Consider the following 21,360-nt stretch of genomic DNA (forward strand, 5'->3'; position numbering starts at 1 on the left):
GGTTGCAAAATGGCGATGTTCCTACAGCTTTTCTCTGGCTCTTTGACTTCTACATCTGAAAAGGATCCATAATGCTCCTTCTGATGTCTTCGTTTGTGATTGAATAGAAAGACTAGAATTAGGAAGGCTACTTGATGTTGGAGAAAGATTATGCAAGACTATTTCAAAACAGAACATTCAATCATATCCCATGTTGGTGTAGGAGATGACCAGGCTGCGACAACATTCACTTGCTGAATTTATAATGAACGTTTATGTTACCTTAGACAGGTAGAAACCATGATGGCTCTATTTAAAAACAAATCTTGGGCTGATGCAAGAGAGAAAATGCCCAGATAATAATATTGTGGCTTAGTATCGGCACAGTTAGCTACTCTTCTAAAGTCCAGGAATAGTCATTGATGAGATTAGCTGTCCCCTGCAAGGAGTGTTGCCTAGCAACCAGAGTCAGGTGGCAAAAGACATTGGTCCAGGCTGTGCAGAGCATCTCTCAAACCAGACATTTGGACTGTTTGCATTTGTTCTGCTACAGCTTGATATCAGGTCTGACTATTAAACTCTCTTGCCATTACCACATTTTCTAGCAGAAATGATTAGATAAGTAGATTGATCTCGGAGATTGAAGAAGCGGCACATACCGAGAGGTTCTCTAACAACCATCTGGAATCCTACCCTTGATATATGTTAGCCCTCAACTTTAAATACTGGGGGGGGGTTCTCCTCCTCCTCCTCCTCCTCCCCCCCATTTTTCAAGGCAATGCTACAAAAGAGCAAATTTCCTAGCCCTGATGGGTCCCTCCATCTGTCCTGTATTTATTGGTATTTTCACTGGAGTGAAAGTCAGAGATTTCACCTCACCAGTTCCATTCTTTCCCTTTTCATCCTCTATAACCAACAACAAAGATGCAAGTAGTCCTCGATTTACAGCCATTCAAAGTTACAATGACACTGAAAAAAGTGACTTATGACTGGTCCTCGGACTTACAGCCCTGCGTTTATTTGTTTAAAATGCAGGCACCTGGAAACCAGCAGGTATTTATAATGGTTGCTGTTTCTCAGATCCACATGATCGTCTTTTGCAACCTTCCCATCTGGCTTCCAATAAGAAAAGTCAATGGTGGAAGGTGGATTTGCTTAACAATTATGTGATTCATTTAAGAACATTTGCAAAAAAGGTCATAAATCAGATGCGACTCACTTAACAACTGCCTTGCTTAATGATGGAAAGTCTGATTCAATTGTAAGGACTACCTAGTAAAACTGAAAAAATATATGGCTATTTGCCTTATAATCTGGAAAATAATCTATAATATTAGATATGTCCAATGTTTCCTTATAGCCATCATGATTTTACAATAGTTTTCCAGTGCTTTAAAATATTTCTGAAATTTTTCTGTTAATAAGAATTCTCTCTCTTCCTTAAAATGGCCAGAACAATTACAGACAGTCCTTGATGTACGACCACCATTGAGCCCAAAATTTCTGTTCCTAAACAAGACAGATGTTAAGTGCCCCGTTTTGCCACAGTTGTTAAGTGAATCATTACAGTTGTAAAATTAGTGACATAGTTATTAAGTGAATCTGGCTTCTCCATTGATTTTACTTTTCAGAAGATTGCAATAGGGGATCATATGAACCTGGGATACTGCAGCCATCATATATATGAGCCAGTTGCCAAACATCTGAATTTTGATCACATGACCATGGGGATGCTGCTACAGTCATAAGTGTGAAAAACGGTCATAGGTTACGTTTTTTCAATGTCATTGTAACTTCAATCACTAAACAAATGGTTGTAAGTCTAGGACTACCTATATAAGAAAGGGAGAAGTTAATTCATGTATAGCCCAATGGATCACTCAGCATATGTGTGAGTCGATTCAGGTATACCTTCCAGACTCAATTTCTGGTCCTTCCCTTCAAAAATCATCGCTGGTTGAGCATTATATTCACAAATGCTATTTTGGGAGGAGTGGATTTCAGTCTGTTTTGTCTTTTACTTTGGGCAGCTGCAAAACCTGAAGTGAGAACAGTGCTAAGTAATCAAAGAGGTAGGGAAATGCATTGATGAAGAATGTCATACTGAAACAATTTCTTACAAGGAAATTTGTGCATCTGTTTAAGAAAACTTCTTTTAGTTTTGGAGGAAAATCCTTTAGTGATTTGCAAGAAAAAGAAGAGGAAGAAACTTTTGAGGACTAAGAATAGAGTCATGTGTTGGAACTGGAAAAAAAATAAATGGACAGAAACTAATTTGAACTAGGTCTGCTCAGTCAGTTCTCTGACTTTCAATTTGTTAAGCTGTCAGCTTTAGGGAAGATTTTTCCCCCTCTTCTTTCTCCCTTGTCTTTCTTTCTGGAGACAAAAAAGAACCCCAAATAAAATTGCAACTTTGAATCAAAAAGGCAAACATGAAAAGTAAGGAATTAACTTAGCTCGCCTTTTTTAAAATGTCAAGAGTTCCAGTTATATTTATCAGCATTTGATTTCCTTACATTTTATTCGATTCAAATATCTGGTGGTTCTCTCCTCTCTTTGAATTTACTCTTCTGGAAAGATATCTTCTAAATTACCTTTATTGGCAAGTTATGTTGACATCATTTGAAGTATTTGAAGTAAATAAATTTAAAAAGATAAAGAAGTAAACAATAGATAACAAGTAAGTAAATATGATGATGAAACTCAGCTCTACATCTTCATCTCTAGTGACTCAGGGGATGCTGCAGCTATCCTCTTGCAGTGCTTGGAGACTGTGGAGGACAAGAAGATTCAACTGAATTCTGGTGGTTGTAGGTATGGAGACCCTTAGGATACAGAGGTCTATCTAATCTATTTCATCTAGCTATCTATTTTATCTAACTTATCTACCTTATAGAAATAGCACTTAGATGTATAACTGCTTCACAGTGCTTTATAGCCCTCTCTAAATGGTTTACAGAGTCAAGATATTGCCCCCAACATCTGGATCCTCATTTTACCAACCTTGGAAGGATGGAAGGCTGAGTCATCCTTGAGCAGGTCAGGATCAAACTGCTGGCAGTTTGCAGAGCAAGCCTGCCATACTGCATTCTAACCATTGTGCCACCACGGCTCAGTCAGATATACCTAACTTATATATCTGTCTATCATCTATTAAATCTGTCTATTTTATCACTCAATCTATTTTACCTATCTTTAGCTAGCCAGCTAACTGTCACAAAGAAGAGGGGAACAACCTATTCTCCAAAGCAGCTAAAGACAAGACAAGAAGTAATAGATAGAAACTTATTAAAGAGAGATCCAACTTAGAACTAAGAAAAAATTTCCTGACAGTGAGAACAATTAATCAGTAGAACCAGAAGCTGTGGGTGTTTCATCACTGGAGGCTTTTAAGAAGAGATTGGACAGTTATTTGTCTGGAATAGTGTGGGGTCTTCTGCTTGGGCAGTGTTGGATTAGAAGACCTCCAAGGTTCCTTCCAACTCTGGTATTCTGTATTCTATATTCTATATATATATATTATCTATCTATCTATCTATCTATCTATCTATCTATCTATCTATGGTATAGCTAAAACCCATCTAATCTATATATTTGGGGCTGCAGGTCTTACTAGGCCACCTCCTGTAGCTCCAATGAATAGGATTTATCTTGTTATGTGGCTGAATTAAGCCTTGGTCATGCCACCAAGAAGAATCAACATAAACCCTGGAAGATCCACTTCTAATAAAAGCAACCACACTACTCTGTCACTGTTTTGATGAAAGTCACACAAAAAGCTGATGTGATAGGAGGTGCTTGAAAGTTGTTGGGATTGATCAGTCAGTGATTTACAACCCATTTCTGGCATGTTCAACTGTGCTTTTGATATGGATCCAAGAAACATGATCTACCAGGGAAGTTGCAATCCAGCTTTCAAAAGGATCATTGAAATATATTAAGGCCCTGATTATTCTATTTCTCTTTTATAAAATGCAAAAAAGAAGAACCTCCCTGCAGATTTTAGGGAGCATAGCTGGACTATAAATGCCACTGCCTACCCTTAGAATAAGGCAGACTTCATTCCTCCTAGTAAGCTATCACGTTTGTTTAGCTGTGGTTCAGCATTTGTCTGAACGTAGCCATTATGCTTTAAAAATTATGGCTCCTGACTTACCATGTTGAGTGATCCCAACCAAAGAATGACGTCCCATGTATGTATAAAGGGTTGGGGTTTTAATCATCCCACTGGCAGCTATCATTTTGACACTGATGACCTGTCCCCTGGTGTGTGTCTGTGTGTGTGCATGTGAATGTTTTTTTTTTTTAGTTTGTTTTAAAATGTTTTTTAAATTTTTTAACAGTAATATATGTTTGGAATTGTAAACAGCCAAGAGTTACTTACTGAGAGGAGCAGCTATAGAAATCAAACAAACAAACAAATAAATAAAACTGGAAATGAGAATGTTCTGTCTGCTGATGAACAAAAGAAGAGACAGAAATTGAATAATTAATAATATGCACATTGTAAAGGCAGCATCCCATAGAGATGTCAATAAGGTTCCATGAAAATCCACAATACTGTGATAAATTACAATGATCGCCCCTAATAAAGTATGCTTATGAAAGTTCCGATTCTGATCTGGGCTCCTTTCACCTCCTGCTGATATGTGGCCAGAGGTTCTCACAGGGAGGCAAGACCATCAATGCAGTGACCATAAGATAGATATTATCCTGTAGTACAGTACAACTGGTCTTTGACTTACAACCACACTTGAGCCCAAAATTTTCTTGCTAAGTGAGAAAATTGTTAACTGAGCTTTGCCCCCTTTTACAACCTGGTAAGCCACAATTGTTAAGTGAATCACTGCGGTGGTTAAGTGAGTATTGCTTCTTAAATGAATCTGGCTTCTCCTTGACTTTGTCAGTAAGTTGCAAAAGGTTATCACACAACCCCAAGACATTGCGACCATCATAAATATCAACCAGTTGCCAAGAGGCCAGATTTTGATTCCATTGACCATGGGGAAGCTGCAATTGGGTTGCAAGTGTGAACAATGGACATAAGTCACTTTTTTCAGTGCTGTTGTAACTTCAAACAGTCAGTGAATGAGAGGTTATAAGATAAAGACTCTCTGTAGCAAAGATGCACATGCAATTTCTGGAAATGTAAATAAGTTTAGGAGACGGAGTATTCCATTCTTTTGCTTAGTTCACACTTGACCTTGGAATCTTGAGTGGTCAACCTAGGCAAGCCAAGGTTGTTGTGAGAATAATCCAGGAAAGGAAAATGAGCATACCATTTTGGGTTCTTGTGGGAGCAAAACAGGAAAATGGGGACAAACACACTGGGCAAAAGGCCATGAGAATCCTCCTGAGTCAGTTTCTCATAGCTACATATAGGGATTCCTCCTTTAAATACCACACTGGCTCACCCACAATATCCCAATTTTGTTAGGGTTTGGATATAAAGACATATTCATAATAAAATCATATGTTGTTTTCCCCAAATGACTCAGTTATACAAAGAAAGGACTACTGTTGTTGAACTCAGTGTTGCCTCATTCCCATGATTCCAGAACAACAAACTTCTGGGTGGGGCAGATGTTTTGAGCTTACATTTTCTGGATTGATGAAGAGGTCACCACAGTGATCAGCTATTTCATCTGAATTGACCCAACACAAAACATTCAGTAAAATCACAGGTCTGGAAGGGAGCTTGGGAATTTCTAGTCCAACCCTCTGCTCAAGGCAGGAGACCTTATTCCATCCTAGACAAATGGTTACCCAGTCTATTTTTGAAAGCCTCCAGTGATGGAGTACCCACAACTCCAGGAGACAAGGTATTCAATTGTTCTCATTGTCAGGAAATCTCTCCTTAGTTCTAGGTTGGATCTCTCTTTAACAAGCTTCCACCCATAATTTCTTGTCTTGTCCTCTGGTGCCCTGAACAATCTGGCTGCTACTCACGAACATTTTTGACTGGTTTGACAGCAACTCCTAATAACCATGGTTTCACTAGTTTGTGGGAATGGACTGAAGAGTGCGGAGAAACTCAGGAAACTCCCTGGCTTTTCCAAATAGAAGTTCTGCACTACAGCTGCTGCTACAAAATGGTTCTGATAAATTCCTGTTGGAGGGCCCATCTTCAGGCCAATTCAATTGCTTAGCTCTCCATTAATGAAGAACCACAGACTGGTCAACTGGCATGTAAAGGTATCTCAGCCCACAGAAGGAGATGTGGGAAGCATTTCAGGGCAGACTCTCCCTAGTTTTCCAGAGAGTAAAAGGAAAGGAAAGGAGAAATACTTTCAGTCTTGTAAAATTCTGTTCATGTGAATTAGTATTCATGATAGTATATTCTCTCTCTCTCTCTCTCTGAATCTTTATTTAATAAAATGACCAAAACGTTGCAAAAGGAAGATATCAAAAATGTTAGAGACAAAGACAGATATAGATGATACAGATATAGATATAATTCATAGAGATTGAGATCCTGTGGGACTTCCAGGTTCAGATGGATAGATGGCTCAATGTGTATTATTGCAAAAAAAAAAAAAAATCACCAGTCAATTGCAAAAGGCAGCCTTATTTGACATCATCAGTCATTAGCAACAGCAATAGCCCTTAGATGTATATACTGCTTCATAGTGCTTTGCTACTCTAAGTGGTTTACAGAGTTAGCATCTGGCCCCCAACAATCTAGGTCCTCATGTTATCAACCTCAGAAGGACAGAATGCTGACCTAGAGCTGATGAAAATTGAACTGCTGGGCAGTCAGCAATCAGTAGAATTAGCCTACAATACTGCACCACCAGAAATTATTATCATGAATTTGCAATATCATGAATGCATTTATTTATTATGGTTTTATAAAATCTGAATTTAAAAATGTAGAAATGTAGGTCTTAATATGAATCTGGATTCCATCATCATCATCATCATCATCATCATCATGCACCAGTTCTGGAAAGAACAACCTCCAGAATCAGAAATAACAGAAAGCAAAGGTAGTACTAATAGTAATAGGTGCCTTGGGTGCAATCCCAAATAACTGGAGCACAACTTGAAAACCATCATCATTGACAAAATCACCATCAGTCAATTGCAAAAGATAGTTTTAGTTGGAACAGCTTACATCCTGCAACAATACCTTTTAACAAAAATCCACGCTTGCTTATCCCAGGTCCTTGGGAAGGACTCAATAGGGAGTTAAAAATTCCAGTCTGAACATCTGGCTGATTGTGCAATCAACCATAATAATAATAAAATTATTTTGAAGGAGAATTTACCTTTTTAATGCATTTGAATAATTGTTTTTATGATCATTTGGATATGGATACAACAATTATGTTGATGAAAATTGATCTTCTGGCTTATTTTGTGGTCAGTTTAGAGGAAATGGCCACTTAAAATGGTTACTTGTCACTAAATGAATGGTTATAAGTCAAGGACTACTTGTAATTGATCATTCTTGGAATTCAAAGATCCTGTTGAGCCCTGATAAATGGATGTATTTATGTAAGCTGGGCTTTTGCTGCTTGGTTTTTACTGTAATGTATAGAGTGGGATAGAACATAGAATAACAGAGTTGGAAGGGACCTTGGAGGTCTTCTAGTCAAACACCCAGCTTAAGCAGGAGAACCTATACCATTTCAGACAGATGGCTATCCAGTGTCTTCTTAAAATCTCCAGTGAACCAGAACTTCTGAATGCAAGCTGCTCCACTGTTGTTGTTTTTTGTTACTGTTAGGAAGTTTCTCCTTAATTCCAAGTTGCTTCTCTCCTTGATTAGTTTCCATGCATTGTTTCTTTCCTTGCATGTCCTCAAAAAGAAAAGAAATTGTAAATATTTGCAGAATATGGGGGAATGACTCCATTCATGATTATATTATTTAAAAATGAAACTATAATTTTTCTATTTCCTTTCTTCTTTTCTCCCCATTATTCACCATATATATGCCTTCTTTGTAACATGTTACTGTTGTTTTTCTTCCTCCTCTGCTACCTCTCTTTTGCCTTTTCTTTCAACAGTTCCTTTAATGAGTTGGGTCTTGCAAGTATCTTCCTGTTCAAATTCATAAGCCAATGGCTATTATCCATTGCTGATTGATATGGAGAACTCCAGAACTTTTTTTCTATGCATTTTCATTTTATTTATATTTCATATTTTTAAAGCATTCGTCTCCTTCAAAGAGGGGCTCTTATGTCCATGTTCTGACTGTTTATATCCTTCCTACTGCCTTTGGTTTCTTTTTATGGGGTATCCTAAATTCTCCTTGAAGACCTTCAAATTTCCAAACTCATGCTTTGCCAAGTGATGTCTCAATTTCTATTTGTTTCTTTATTTACAGAAAAGCACTTGACATATATAGGATGTAAGTGCTCATTACCTTGTGATTCCCACTTGAGTGATCAACAGAATGCTCGTTGGCAAAGAAATAGACTCTTTCCTTGCTTCTTAAAAACATAAACACAGAAACACGTAGAAATGTGCAAAGGTCAATTTTTGAAGCAGATGGCCAGGAGAAAGAAGATGTAGAGGTGGGTGGATACCTGTTTGAATTGCAGCCCTCTTAAATCTGATTTTCAAGATTCAGAGAGGAATGCATTTGCAGATAAGTTAACACTTTGCACGAAAAGTGTTAAAAAAAGCACTGTTTCACCATGCTTTGTGGAATAATTTATCTTTAACTGCAATGTCTCTCACCATTGATCAGTGTGGTTAAGGCTCACAAAACTTAAGAGTTCACCCATATTGGAAAAGTAACCTGTTGTTTGTCCATAATGTACATCTAGTGGACATTATCTGTCATGGGCAGTGCAACACATTTTGCAGATTTTTGAAGAACTAGGTGCTAAAAAGCTTAGGCCTTGTCCCAAAGGTGCTTTTTCCAAAAGACAACTGGGCTTTCTTGTTTTTTTTCTTTGGAAATGTTTTACTTCTGAAGAATTGAATAAGCTTCTTGGATGAGAAGCAAAACATTTTCAAAGGAGAAAACCAAGAAAGTCCAGTTATCTTTTGGGGGTAAAAACACTTTTGGGACAACCATGATTGAGAAGCTCTGTAGACATTTAAAAGGGCCTTCTTAGTCCAGCACGTTGTTTTTCTCAATGGCCAACCATATTCTTTTGGGGTGCTTACAGAGAGGGGATGTAGATCTCTGCCTCTCTTAAAATTATTTTGAGATGCCTGGTTCCAATGTGGAGACAACATTGAGTCTTCAAAATGAATAGCCTTTGACAGACCTGTCCTCTAGGAATTTAATCCATCTTCTTTTAAATCTACCCCAATTAATAGCTCTCACCACATCTTCTGGGAATGAATTCCACTAGGTGACAAAATTTCCATTGGAGCTTCTATCGCAGATAACATCAACAAGTCTCTGTGCTTTCTTCAATTCCCCAATCAATGAGGATTCTCAATGTTAGAAAAGAAACAGAATTAGTTCTAGTTTATCTCCTGGCATCGGTCTTGGCTTTTTATCTAGTTGTTCAGTTCAGAAAAGAATCCAGGGCATAGAAAGAGTTAAAAGAAAAGCTTGTCAAAACTTTGCTATTGCTGCCACGGGCATCTCTCTCTCTTTCTCTCCCTCTCCCTCCCTCCCTCCCTCTCTCATGAAACAGAGCTGTGTGCAGAGAGAGAAATCTGTTCAATTCTCTCCACTGTCTAAAGAGAGGAAAGAAGAAAACTGGTGAGTAAAATCAGCTCTCAGTCGGCTGTCTGCAAGGCAGATGGATTTGTCGCCATTCTTTTGCCTCTGAAGGAGAATGTGCAATCCAGCTGGAGAACTGAGACAGTTGAGGGAAAAGCAGTACCCCTTTGTGCCTTATCACGCTGCCAAGCGTGAACATTCAGAGGGAACCCTACTTCAACTGTGCTCTCTCTGAAAAGTCAAATCTTCTGGGTGTAATAGCCCAACAGGAAAAATCTCGATCTGGACAAGAGGTGTCTCTAGGACAACCCGTAAGAAGATACCTCTAATAGCCCCCAGGTAGGGTCTTTGAGGGGTTAAACCCTCTCAGGTTCCATCCAGCAACGAGAAAGATAAATTGGTTACACTTTAAATCTTCTCTCTCTACTTAAAAGACTTTCAGTGTATTAACTCTGAATGTAAAAGAGAGGGAGTGAGGGACTCATCTGTCAAGGAAAGAAGAGAAATGAATACTCTCTCAAGAGAGTTTTTTTTTTAATTAAAAGCATGCATTAAAATACCAGATTCCTGAATTGGGGAGGAGGCAAGGTTATAAGCCAGTTATACCAGATAATTGATTGCAATGTTAAGTTTTAATTCAGGCAGCGGGGGAGAGGGGGGCAGCTGGCTTTGTCTTCAAAACCTCTTGAAATCATATTGCATATTGATCTGTTTCCTGAAGTTCTTCTGAGAAAATCAGAGTGTTCATGGCTAAGCCTATTTTAATTTTAGCCCTACATCTTTGCTTGCTCACTCTTGCACTTTTAGTCTCATTCTTGAATTTACACAAACCTCTCTCTGTCTACACACACATACACACACTTGGGTAATTTTCTTAGAAAAGTTAGTGTTCACTCTCTTTGGGAAGCCTAAGAAATGGGCTCATCCGGAACTTTGAATTAGAGAATTTAATTAAGTTTCTTTGCCGAAAGGAATGCTTGTCACTCAATGTCTGAAGTTTTATGGAGAAAGCTTCAGTAGAAAATTGGATCAGGAAATAAAAATCTCTTTAAATTCTGCAATTAAAAAAAAAAGTCATTTAGAGTTTCAGATTCAGGCATTTAATACTTTGCTGACCTAAAATCTGAACAGAAGTCCAGTGTGCTCCAATGCACTTTATTAAGACACCAGGAATCTAAGAGCTCTAGTTAACTTTATTGATAATCTTGATTTTTTCCGTTTCTTTTTATCCTCACAACAATCTTCTGTGGTGGCATTTTAGGTTAAGAAAAGTCCAGCAGTGAGCATTTCCTGGAATGCCAGTGGTCATTTTCTGAGGCTAAACTATACATGGGATACGACAATTATATGGACAAGATCACCAAATAATAAAGAGCATTAGAATACAGATGATTAGCTTTTATCTATGGGTATGTGTAGTCTAGTGAAAAGAATGACTTTGAAGTGAAATGACAGCAGTGTTTCAATATTTGAGGGGCTTTCACAAAGAAAGAATCAACTTATTTTCCAAAGCACCAGTGGGCAGAACAAGAAACAATGGATGGAAATTAATCAAAGAGAGAAGCAACCCTGAACTAAGGAGAAAATTCTTGACAGTTAGAATAATTAATCAGTGGAACAGCTAACCTTCAGAAGTTGTGGGTGCTTCTTCACTGGAGGTTTTTAAGAAGAGACTGGACAACCATTTGCCTGAAATGGTATAGATTCTCCTGCTCATGCAGAGTTGACTAGATGACCTCCAAGGTCCCTTCCAACTGTTATTCTATGTTGTATTATTCTATATTTTATTAAAGATGCATCAGTCATAAGCATATTCTCAATATATTTAGTCTTGTTTCTTCCCTTAAATTAAAAGTGATGATTTGACTGCAAATTTTAAGAGGAAGTAAATGCTAAATGCTATTTTCTCCTCTTTGTAATTATTTCCAACTTTTAATCTCTTTTCTTAAATTTAGAAATGTCCAATAGACACTTATTAGGCTGTGGCTTTTGGTTTGTAATCATTGCTCCACTTGAATTCCAGGTGAACCGTCTTCCTATTAGGCCATCTAATTTTCAAAAGTAATCTTTGCAATAAAACAAATGCTGTAGCCTTTAAGACATGAGCCTCTTTTTAGGACATTCAAACAGTCCATATTGCAGTTACAAAATCAGGTAGGACAAGTGCAACCTTTACATGGCTGAGTGGAGCCACATTATTTTTAGTGGCTTTGGGCTGGGGAAGAAGGGGTACTAATTGGGATGCCCTGCAAGTAGCAATAGCATTTAAACCCCTTCACAGTGCTTGACAACCTTTTCTGAGCAGTTTACAGTCAGCATCTTGCCCCCAACAATCTGTGTCCTCATTTTATCAACCTCGGAAGGATGGAAAGACTGAGTTAAACTTGAGCCACTCAGGATCAAACTGCGAGCAATTGGAAGAATTAGCCTGCAATACTGCATTCTAACTACTGTGCCACCACATCTCTTTCAAATACTCATGACGAAGCTGGAGGTTTTTGGTTTTGGTTTTTGAGCAAAATGAGGCAGAAATGAGATGGAAAGAACTTAAGCTTGGAAAAGGTGAAAAGAAAGGAAACAAAAAGAAAATTAATGTGCATCTATGGGTGGTCCCTGAGTTACAACTACAATTGGGACCAGAATTTCCTTTGTTAAGCAAGGTGGTTGTTAAGTGAGTTGTGTCCAATCTTGCAACCTTTTTTTGTTATGGTTATTAAATGAATCATAGCAGTTGTTAGGTAAATCACATGGTTGTTAAGCAAATTTAGCTTCCGCCATTGACTTTGCTTATGAGATGCTTAGAACAGAACAGGAAGAAACCTTTGGAGGTCTTCTAGTCCAACCCGCTGCTCAAGCAGGAGATCCTATATTATTTCAAACAAATGTTGCTTCTTCACGAAAACCTCCAGTGATGGGAGCACCCACAACCTCTGAAGGCAACCTGTTCCACTGATTAATTGTTCTCACTGTTTCTTCTTAGTTATAGGTTGCTTCTCTCCTTAATTAGTTTCCATCCATTGTTCCTTGTCTTGCCCCTTTGTGCTTTAGAAAATAGGTTGGCCCCCTCTTCTTTGTGGCAGCCCCTCAAATATTAGAAGGCTGCTTTCATGTTACCCCTAGTGACATGGTGAGGAATATCACAAAATCATTGTCTATCTGTCTCCCATTTTATCACACCTTAATTCTGGGTGACTTACAATATTAAAAGGTAAACCTGTATAAAATCTAATAATTGATATAAAAACAATATTATAAAAAATGAACCCAACTAAAAAGATGGGGAAGGAGGAAGTATGATGAAAAGGTGAGCCCTGTTGTTAACCAACCCCCATCAACCATCCCCAATATAAAACTAATATGGCTTCCAAAGCTGACATCTCTCTGTTGGAGCTCCAAGCCAAATGGCAGAGCCAAGTGGTTAAGCTCTGATGAAAAGTAAGGAGAGTTGGAGCTGATCTTACTCTGGAGATGGGGGGTGGAAGATGTTCTAAATGACTGTCACATGACCTCGGGATATTGCAACCATCATAAATGAATTTTGATTACGAGACTGTGGGGATGCTGCAACAGTCATTAGTGCAAGGACCAGTTGTAAGTTATTTTTTTTCACTGCTGTTGTCAAATGGTCACTAAACTAATGGTTAGAAGTCAAGGACTATCTTTATTTCATTATCTCTGTCCCATGATCAAAAAGTCAGCAAAACAAAAAGTTGAAAAAGACAATCTCGGGTACCCTGAAATTAAAACAGGAAAACAGAAGCTGCTTTTAAGACGTAGGGAAGGGAAAATCTTTGGTGAAATAGCAAGAGAAATTTTATTACATGACATTTCATTGTCCAAGAGACAGCAACAGAAATCTTCTTTATAGGTCTCTTTAGCCTTGAGAGAGAGATGTTTTTGTCTATCTAAACCAGGAGTCTCCAAACTTGACAATGTTAAGACTTGTGGACTTCAATTCCCAGAATTCCTCAGCCAATCATGCTGACTAGGAAATTCTGGGAGTTGAAGTGCACAAGTCTTAAATGTCTATGGAAACGCTCAGTCATCCAGGTCATAGATGTCCCAAAGGTGTTTTTTTCAAGAGGCAACTGGACTTTCTGGTTTTTCTTTGAAGACGTTTCGCTTCTCATCCAAGAAGATTCTTCAGTTGAAAGTCCAGTTACCTCTTGAAAAAGCATCTTTGGGACACAAGTCTTAAAGTTGCCAAATTTGGAGACCCCCTGGCCTAAATCTATATCTTTTACCATCAAGAGTCTTCTATAATACAGCACACAACAAGCTTGACACCATCTACCAAATTCATACCCGGCATGGCTGAAGATACCAGAATGGGATAGCTTTGAAGGAAAACAGTTAGCTCCATTCCAATGATTCACAATATCTCACTATCCATGCAATACTTCTGTATTATTTTTATAGTACATTTGAGATCATTGACAGGCTCAGAGCATCAGGCAAAGGAAGCCTTAACATAAAACTCAGAATTTTTACAGTTTTTTATTTATGATGTTAATGCAGAAAGGAGGAGCAGCTACAACTAGAACAATGGAAGTTTATTAAGTAGCCAACTGGAATTCTCAACAATTGTGAAGAGGTCCATAAGAAATGGGAAAATGGAGAACCACCACATTAATTGAAATGTCCCTTAACTCATGTCGCTCAGTTTAGAAATAAAGCACAGTACAAAGATTTGAAATTAGATGTTGAAAAAAGCATCCCTGTGGTTGCTTACTCTGAAGTTAATTGATGCTTACTTTTCCAATGAAGACCAAAGATTCTGATTAAAACCAGCTTATGGATATTGACTAAGCCTTCTGTGGATATATCATTAGTTGTGCAATGCTGTTGACTGAAAAGCCCTTGCAAATCTCTAGTGTGTGGTTTTCTTTCAAGGAAAAATGATTGATGGTGATGGTGGTGTTAGTGATGATCTGGATCTTCTATTTTACAGAGTAAGCAAAGCCTTGGGAGAAGATGACTGTCCATGAAAAGAACTTTCCTATGCAACTTAAAGATTTATAGTATCTTTGAGAATTTACTTCATACTCCAATGCATGAATCCAACAAGGACCCCTTTCTTGGACTGTGTAAAAAAAGCAGCAACATGTTTATGAGTGAATGGGGGAGAATGGATAAGGCCTGAGTAAGCAATGACTGAACTTGTTTTCAGACACCATGGAAATCTTACTGGCCGTGCTCATCCACACCCAACATTGGCTACAGAAGCAGCAATTGCAGATAAGTATTCTAACCTGTATATGTATGTGGGGCTGTTCCTGACCCTGCTAGCCATCTTGCTCATTCTTCTGTTCACGATGCTTCTCCGCTTAAAGCATGTTATATCTCCCATCACCACATCTCCAGAGAGAACGGAGAACATCCAGGAGTTCACAGATGTGGAAATGCATACCAGGATTCCCAGTCCTTAAAAAATGGGACAAAAATATGTTGAGATGCATCTTTTGGTTTACTGGATGAAATGTGGGAACGTTGTCCACTGTTGGCCCAGCTGAAAACGGTCCAGACAAATAAGATTTCAAGACAACTGAAGGCTGCAAGGATGCAATGGACATGAGCAGGGCCCTGAGGGAACAGTTATGGAGGCCTACAATAACATAGATTTGTAGATTCAGGACCATGGATAGCAACCAAAGAATACTTGATCCAGTTCTGGCCCAAAGCAATTTATAAATTTTAATAGTCTTGCTTGGATTTATTTTAGCAGCTCTGTCTTTTCAAGGCTTGTCTCATATTTCCAAAAGATCATCACCATCATCTTCAGTTGGGAGAGAGGGGCTATAGTTTTGCATTTGCACTATTTAGTTAGAAGGGTAGTGACCTTGTTGAATGAAGATTGCTTTTCAGAATCTTCTGGAAGCCTAGGTTGACGTAAAGTTGTCCTCCAGGGTCCCAGTGCAACAGGACTGCTTTGGGATTCATGGAAGAAGTCACAGGATGTGGAGAAACTCACCTAAAAAACATGGAATATTAAATTTCTACCAAGTTTTGCTTATCCTTAGGAGTTGCACAGGCACCTGCTGTGATGTTTCATGCAACCAGCTATCATTCATGTAAATATATGCAACTTAGTAAGACACATTTATAAAATACTAAAAAAACAACCCAATACTCACCATTTCACTGAAGTTTTCAAAGCCTGGGGCAGTTTATACTGGATATGTTTCCTTGGTGAATTTCTGGATAAGCATTTATTAAAAGATTATAATTTTTGGATGATGGCATTCCTGCTTAATCTTGTCTCAGATGTGTCTTTTAGTGCATGATACAAGTGCTAGTGGCAATTGATGCCTGGTTAGTTCTTTGGAGAGGGAGTGCCACAAACAAAGAAAGAAATTCTGACTTGCCTTTGCCCTATGAGAATTACAAATTTGGGGTTCAAAATGAAGACCTGCTTTCCAGCCAAAGGATTCTGGTCCAAACATATAATTACCATACCCAAATAATTTCTGCTGACACTACAAAATGCAGGAGCGAAGTCCATTTTGGAAAGTGAGGCTTCTTTTGGTCAAATAAAGAGATTCTGCAAGATTGATGTCCAAGTATCTGAATGAATGCTAGTATCAGGATTGGAATGAAGATCCCATGTACATAGTTGAAATAGATTTAGTAGACACTGATTTCCCAACTGGAGAAACTCCAGCTGGTCCCTATTAAAAAACAAAAATGTATAATTGTACTGATTAAACCTCCCCCCCCCCCAGGAAATCAAAAATGAAAAGAAAAAAAGAAATAAATACAATAAAGTTAAACCAACTAAAGATAACAAAGTTTAGTCAAACTTTTCATTAAATCTAGAACTAAAAGAAACATATCGATCCATTTTCTCATTTTGAGAGTATAGAAACTTTTAAAAACAGAGAATAAACTCATATCCTGGATCCAATCCTTAAAATGAGTGAAGTTTCTTTATGGTTATGTAAAATTATCCTCTCAGTCTTGCCTGAGGCTCATAGAGCCAAAGGTTTTCATGAGATAACAAATTCCATATTGCAGGAACATATAAGGATAATATTTCTTTCTGAAACTGTATTTAGAGACATTAATGTAACCAAAATGAGGTTACAGCTAGACAAGATTAGATTGTGTGACCTTCAGAATTCTTACAACACCAACATGACAAATCTAATGTCCATAATTTCCAACAATACACAAAATGTTTACTGCTATCTTCTCCTAGGAATTTTGTTTCAACATTTGAGATTGAAGTATGGGCATGAGATTTTTAGGTGGCATCCCATCCATGTCCAATCTTGCTTAGCTTTTGGAGATCATCCAAGAATGAATAAGTGTGGTAAACATGATGGCCAAATACATGATTGCAGAAGGTGGAAGAAGAATTTTCAGCAAAGCATATTAATTTGGGGGATGAATCAAAAGTGAATTTTGATGGGAAAGCAGAAGAAATGCAAGCCAACAAATACAACTTCGAGAAGAGGGGTATTTTTTTGTCTTTGGTGACTTCAATCAGTCTTGATTTTGATGACTTCCGGGACAAGTCCTTGCAGTTGTTTTGTAGTTTTTCTGGAAGCTCTTTGCCATTGCTTCCTTCCTAGGACTGAGGGAAAGTGACTGGCTCAAGGTCACCCAGCTTGGCTTTATGCCTAAGGTAGGGCAAGATGTCATGGTCTCCTAGTTTCTAATCTGGTAACTTTAACAACAAGCTACCTCTTACTCTGCCTTTGAGTTAGTCTAGATTCCTAATGACTACATGAACAAGTCTCAGCAGTTTTCTTGAAAAGATTTTCAAAATCTTTTGCCTCCTTCTCACGGCTGAGGGTGATTGGCCCAAAGACACTCAACTAGTTTCCTATGTAAGGCAAGATTCAAATTCCCAGCCTCATGCCATTAGCCACTACATCAAACTAGCTATCTTCAAGGTTAGCAAGCAGTAAATTCTCTTGTCATCTTAACTGTTAGGTTGCATTTTCATTATGCACCAATATATACTATGATGCTGACAACATTACAGAAAACCTATGCAGATCATGCAAGGATTTGGTTAGAGACGGATAAGATGCTTAACAGAGATATTTAAAGAGAGATCCAACCTAAAAGTAAGAAGAAATTTTCTGACAGTGAAAACAATTAATCAGTGGAACTAGCTTGCCTTCAGAAGTTGTAGGTGCTCCATCACTGGAAGTTTTCAAAAATTAACAGGACAACCATTTGATGAGGATATTAGGCTTCCTTCCTTAAATAGGGGGATAGGCTAGAAGACCTCTCAGAAAGACCTCCTTTCTAGTCCTACAATTCCAGAAAAATAGTAAACCCAACAACTAGCAAGATCTCTACTTAGAGAATTCTAGGGTCTTCTCCAGTCCATATAGTCGGATATACATAGAAATTCAATAGAATGATGAAAAATGTTGATAAGTCTTTTGTTGACCTCACCAGCCTTGTACCTATAGTCCTTGATTTGCCATCACAAATGAGCACAGCATTTTCATTGCTAAGCGAGGCAGTTTTTAAGTGAATTCTGCCCTATTTTACAACCTTTCTTGCCACAGCTGTTAAGTGAATCATTGCAGTTGTAAAGTTACTAACACAGTCACTAAGTGAATCTGGCTTCCCCATTGACTTTGCTTGTCAGAGGGTTGCAAAAGTGATCACATAACCCTGGGAGAGTGCAACTGTCATAAATATGAATCAGTTGCCAAGTGTCTGAATTTTGATCACGTGACCATGGGGATGTTGCAATAGTCGTGTGAAAAATTTAAATCATAAGTCACTTTTTTCAGTGCCGTCAAACAATGTCTAAGCGAACTGTTGTAAATCAAGGAGTTCCTCTACTTTCTCAGAAGCAGATCACTTCATAGCAAAATGCACTAGGCATATCACTTATCAGGGATATAGGTCTGATCTAGAAATAAACTGTCAGGGGAGCTCCTGCTATAGAACATTTATCTGCCAGTATCCCTATCTCTGTGGACTTCGAAATTCCTCAATCCAAGCCATGCTAAAATTAGCAACCACACATCTCAGCTGTTGTAACAACAACATATTTCTTCAATGTGTCATAAACAGTGGCGTATTTTGTTAGCCTTGTATTTTTTCTTCTTTAATTCAGGGTGTTGCTTCTCCTATGGGAGTTTGGGCTAATTTGTGTAAAGGGGGGGGGGGGATGAAGATGTAATAATATAACTGTTCTTCATCTGGAGTTGCAGCAATTGAATAATAGAATAACAGAAGAGTTGGAAGGGAGGTCTTTTGGTCCACCTCCCTGCTCAAGAAGGAATCCCTATACCACTGTTCTGATAAGTAACTATATGGCTCTGAGTTCCTTCAAATTGAGAACCTGAGACTCAACAAGACCTAACAACCCCACCCAACATACCTAATGCTAAGGATTGTGAAGGTACAAAGGGCAGGACATTTAATCTTGAGGAACAGGAGGAAGAGCCACAATCAAGACAACCATTAGATAAGAGAAATTGGAGTCTTGACCAAAGGTGTAGTCCAATAAAATATTTCACTTCCCTAGTTCTCATAAAGATTAAGGAGAAGGGAGCACAATCAGGGTTCTAGGATTCTGCTACAGGTAGTCCTTAACATACAATTGTAATTGAACCTGTGATACACCTGTCAAGAAGCCTTTATTTACCAACATTTTCCTTGATGTACATTCTTTACCTTATATCCCTGGTTTTCCAGAGAGCCTCCAAAAATGTCCATTCTTGAAATTCAAATTTTGGAATTTGTTAGTGAATTTCACAGACAGCAACCTAGTGTTGTATGGATTTTTGACATAAGAGATGATGTATTCACTGCAATACATTCTCCAAATCCATTTTTGCTGTCCTTCCCCAAACCTGTAAAATCTATAAATAGAAATTTACGGATATAACCCAAACTGCCACTTCCATCAAGAAGCAATTTCTTTTTCCATATGTCTTATGAACACCCATGAACGATACCCAAGTAAAGGCCATGTATCCCTTTACAGCACAACTGGCTGATGAAGAATTCACCCAGACCTTACTTGATAAAATTCACATCTGCAATAAGACTAACAATTTTAAAAAAGGTTTTCCTTTCAGTGGTTTAGTGCAGGGATGCAATAATTTACTGCACTAAAAACCCAGCTTGGCTTGGACACCAGGTGGAAGTGGGTCAGACTGAGTCATCAGCATTGGCAGGCATCTTGCATTGCCCCTTTTGATGGGCATACAATGTTGTGTTGTGACTAAAAAGGGGTGGGGCTTATAGTTTTTGTCATTTTGAACCTCCTTTCACCTCAGCTGGCTGCTGGAGTGAAAGAAAACTGAATTTGAGTTGACCTTATTTCTATTTCAATGTCATCAAAGTCCAGGTAGTCTTCATTTAACAACAGGATGCTTAGTGACTGTTCTAACCAACCTCTCCATTATTATTTATTACCTGAATTCGAAATTCTGACAGCTGAGGTCCCCCACCCCACAATCATACAAATTGCCACTGATTATGTCCTGGCAAGTTTTCATCTCACATTTTCACCAAATACAAATTTAATTTTTGAAATGCAGCAGGAAAATTCCAAAAACCTTGAGCTCATTGAGGGACAAAAAGTCATAAAGTAGGTCAAATCATGCAATCTTCTTGTGATCACGTGAGCTGATCTTGCATGTGTGTGAATAATTGGGGGGGGGTTGGAGTTGGAGTCGCAGAGGGAGTTTACAAGCATATTATTTCTTTGCTAAGCATGCTGGGAAACTGTTTTATAATTGGCATTCACGGTTTTTAGAATTACCTGAGGAGGCTTGTCTTTTATAGGATACTGGCTTTTTTCAGTGCACAATTCACAACATAATTAAGACAAAACGGTGGCTTAAACCCCTGGCGGTGAGTAAACATCATAATTGGTGTTCATTTGAACCATGCAGATCCACAGGGATCACAATCCAGTTCTCTTGAGTACAGCAGCTTTTGGAGGAGACCAAAACAGGCAAAAATGTGTTTTAAATGATCAGTCAAATCCTCTTCTAATATAGTATCTTCATAATTTAGTGGGCTATAACACACACCATCCTAGGATAATAATATATATAATATGATATAATAAAAGTTGTTAAAAGTCTAGAAAAAAGTAGAAAACAGCAACAAAGATAATTAGGGTACTGGAGGATATACCATGTGATGAATGATTGATGGAATTAGATATGTCTAACCTTATGAAAAAAAAAGGAATAGGGATGACATGATAGCAGTGTTCCAATATCTGCGAGTCAACCTATTCTCCAAACCAACTTTGTTTCTCCGAAACAACTCCGGCGAAGTAATCGCAGATGAAAGCTATCAAAAAGAGATCCAAGCTAGAAATTAAGGAGAAATTTCCTGACAATGAGAACAATTAATCAACTGGAATGCTCAGTTTGAGAGAATAAAACATGAAGGGGGCCATAAGGAAAAAATAGAAGTTTTGTTTTGTCGATTTTATTTCCCAGGACATGATTTTTTTCTTGGGGGGGCTGTCAGCCTTGGAAGCCATATTAGCACCAGAAGCTTCCATGCTGCTACATTCCTGTGCCTGGGAAACTGGGAGGGAGGGATTTCATAGAGTGGATGTAGTTAGACATAACAGCATTCTTTTCAGCCAAGGTCATGTCATCCTGCACCTGGTTGAGGAGTGATTAGAGGATTGTCTCCAGTTGGGACAGGTGGTGATTGGGCCATGTGATGGACTGAGGGATTCAGGGGATGAGTTTTTGGTTTTCAATTATTGAGGAAAAACCCGGAATTCTCAGAACTC

The 21,360-nt window shown here is 38.3% G+C and overlaps 2 protein-coding genes across 3 annotated transcripts in view; one reads left to right on the plus strand and one right to left on the minus strand.

Annotated features, from left to right (window-relative positions):
- DCX (doublecortin) overlaps positions 1–21,360 on the minus strand; it is a 198,742-nt gene that overhangs the window by 160,498 nt on the left and 16,884 nt on the right. The gene's annotated exons all lie outside the window — the stretch shown is intronic.
- On the plus strand, positions 10,798–15,582 carry SERTM2 (serine rich and transmembrane domain containing 2). The gene has a single exon (XM_026678563.2). The coding sequence runs from the start codon at positions 14,765–14,767 to the stop codon at positions 15,041–15,043; it is 279 nt and encodes a 92-aa protein (XP_026534348.1). The 5' UTR covers positions 10,798–14,764; the 3' UTR covers positions 15,044–15,582.

The sequence above is a fragment of the Notechis scutatus genome, chromosome 10 (assembly GCF_049901735.1).
Source record: "Notechis scutatus isolate UNSWTSFEM ecotype Mainland chromosome 10, rNotScu1.2, whole genome shotgun sequence".
In the NCBI taxonomy this organism is placed as follows: domain Eukaryota; kingdom Metazoa; phylum Chordata; class Lepidosauria; order Squamata; family Elapidae; genus Notechis; species Notechis scutatus.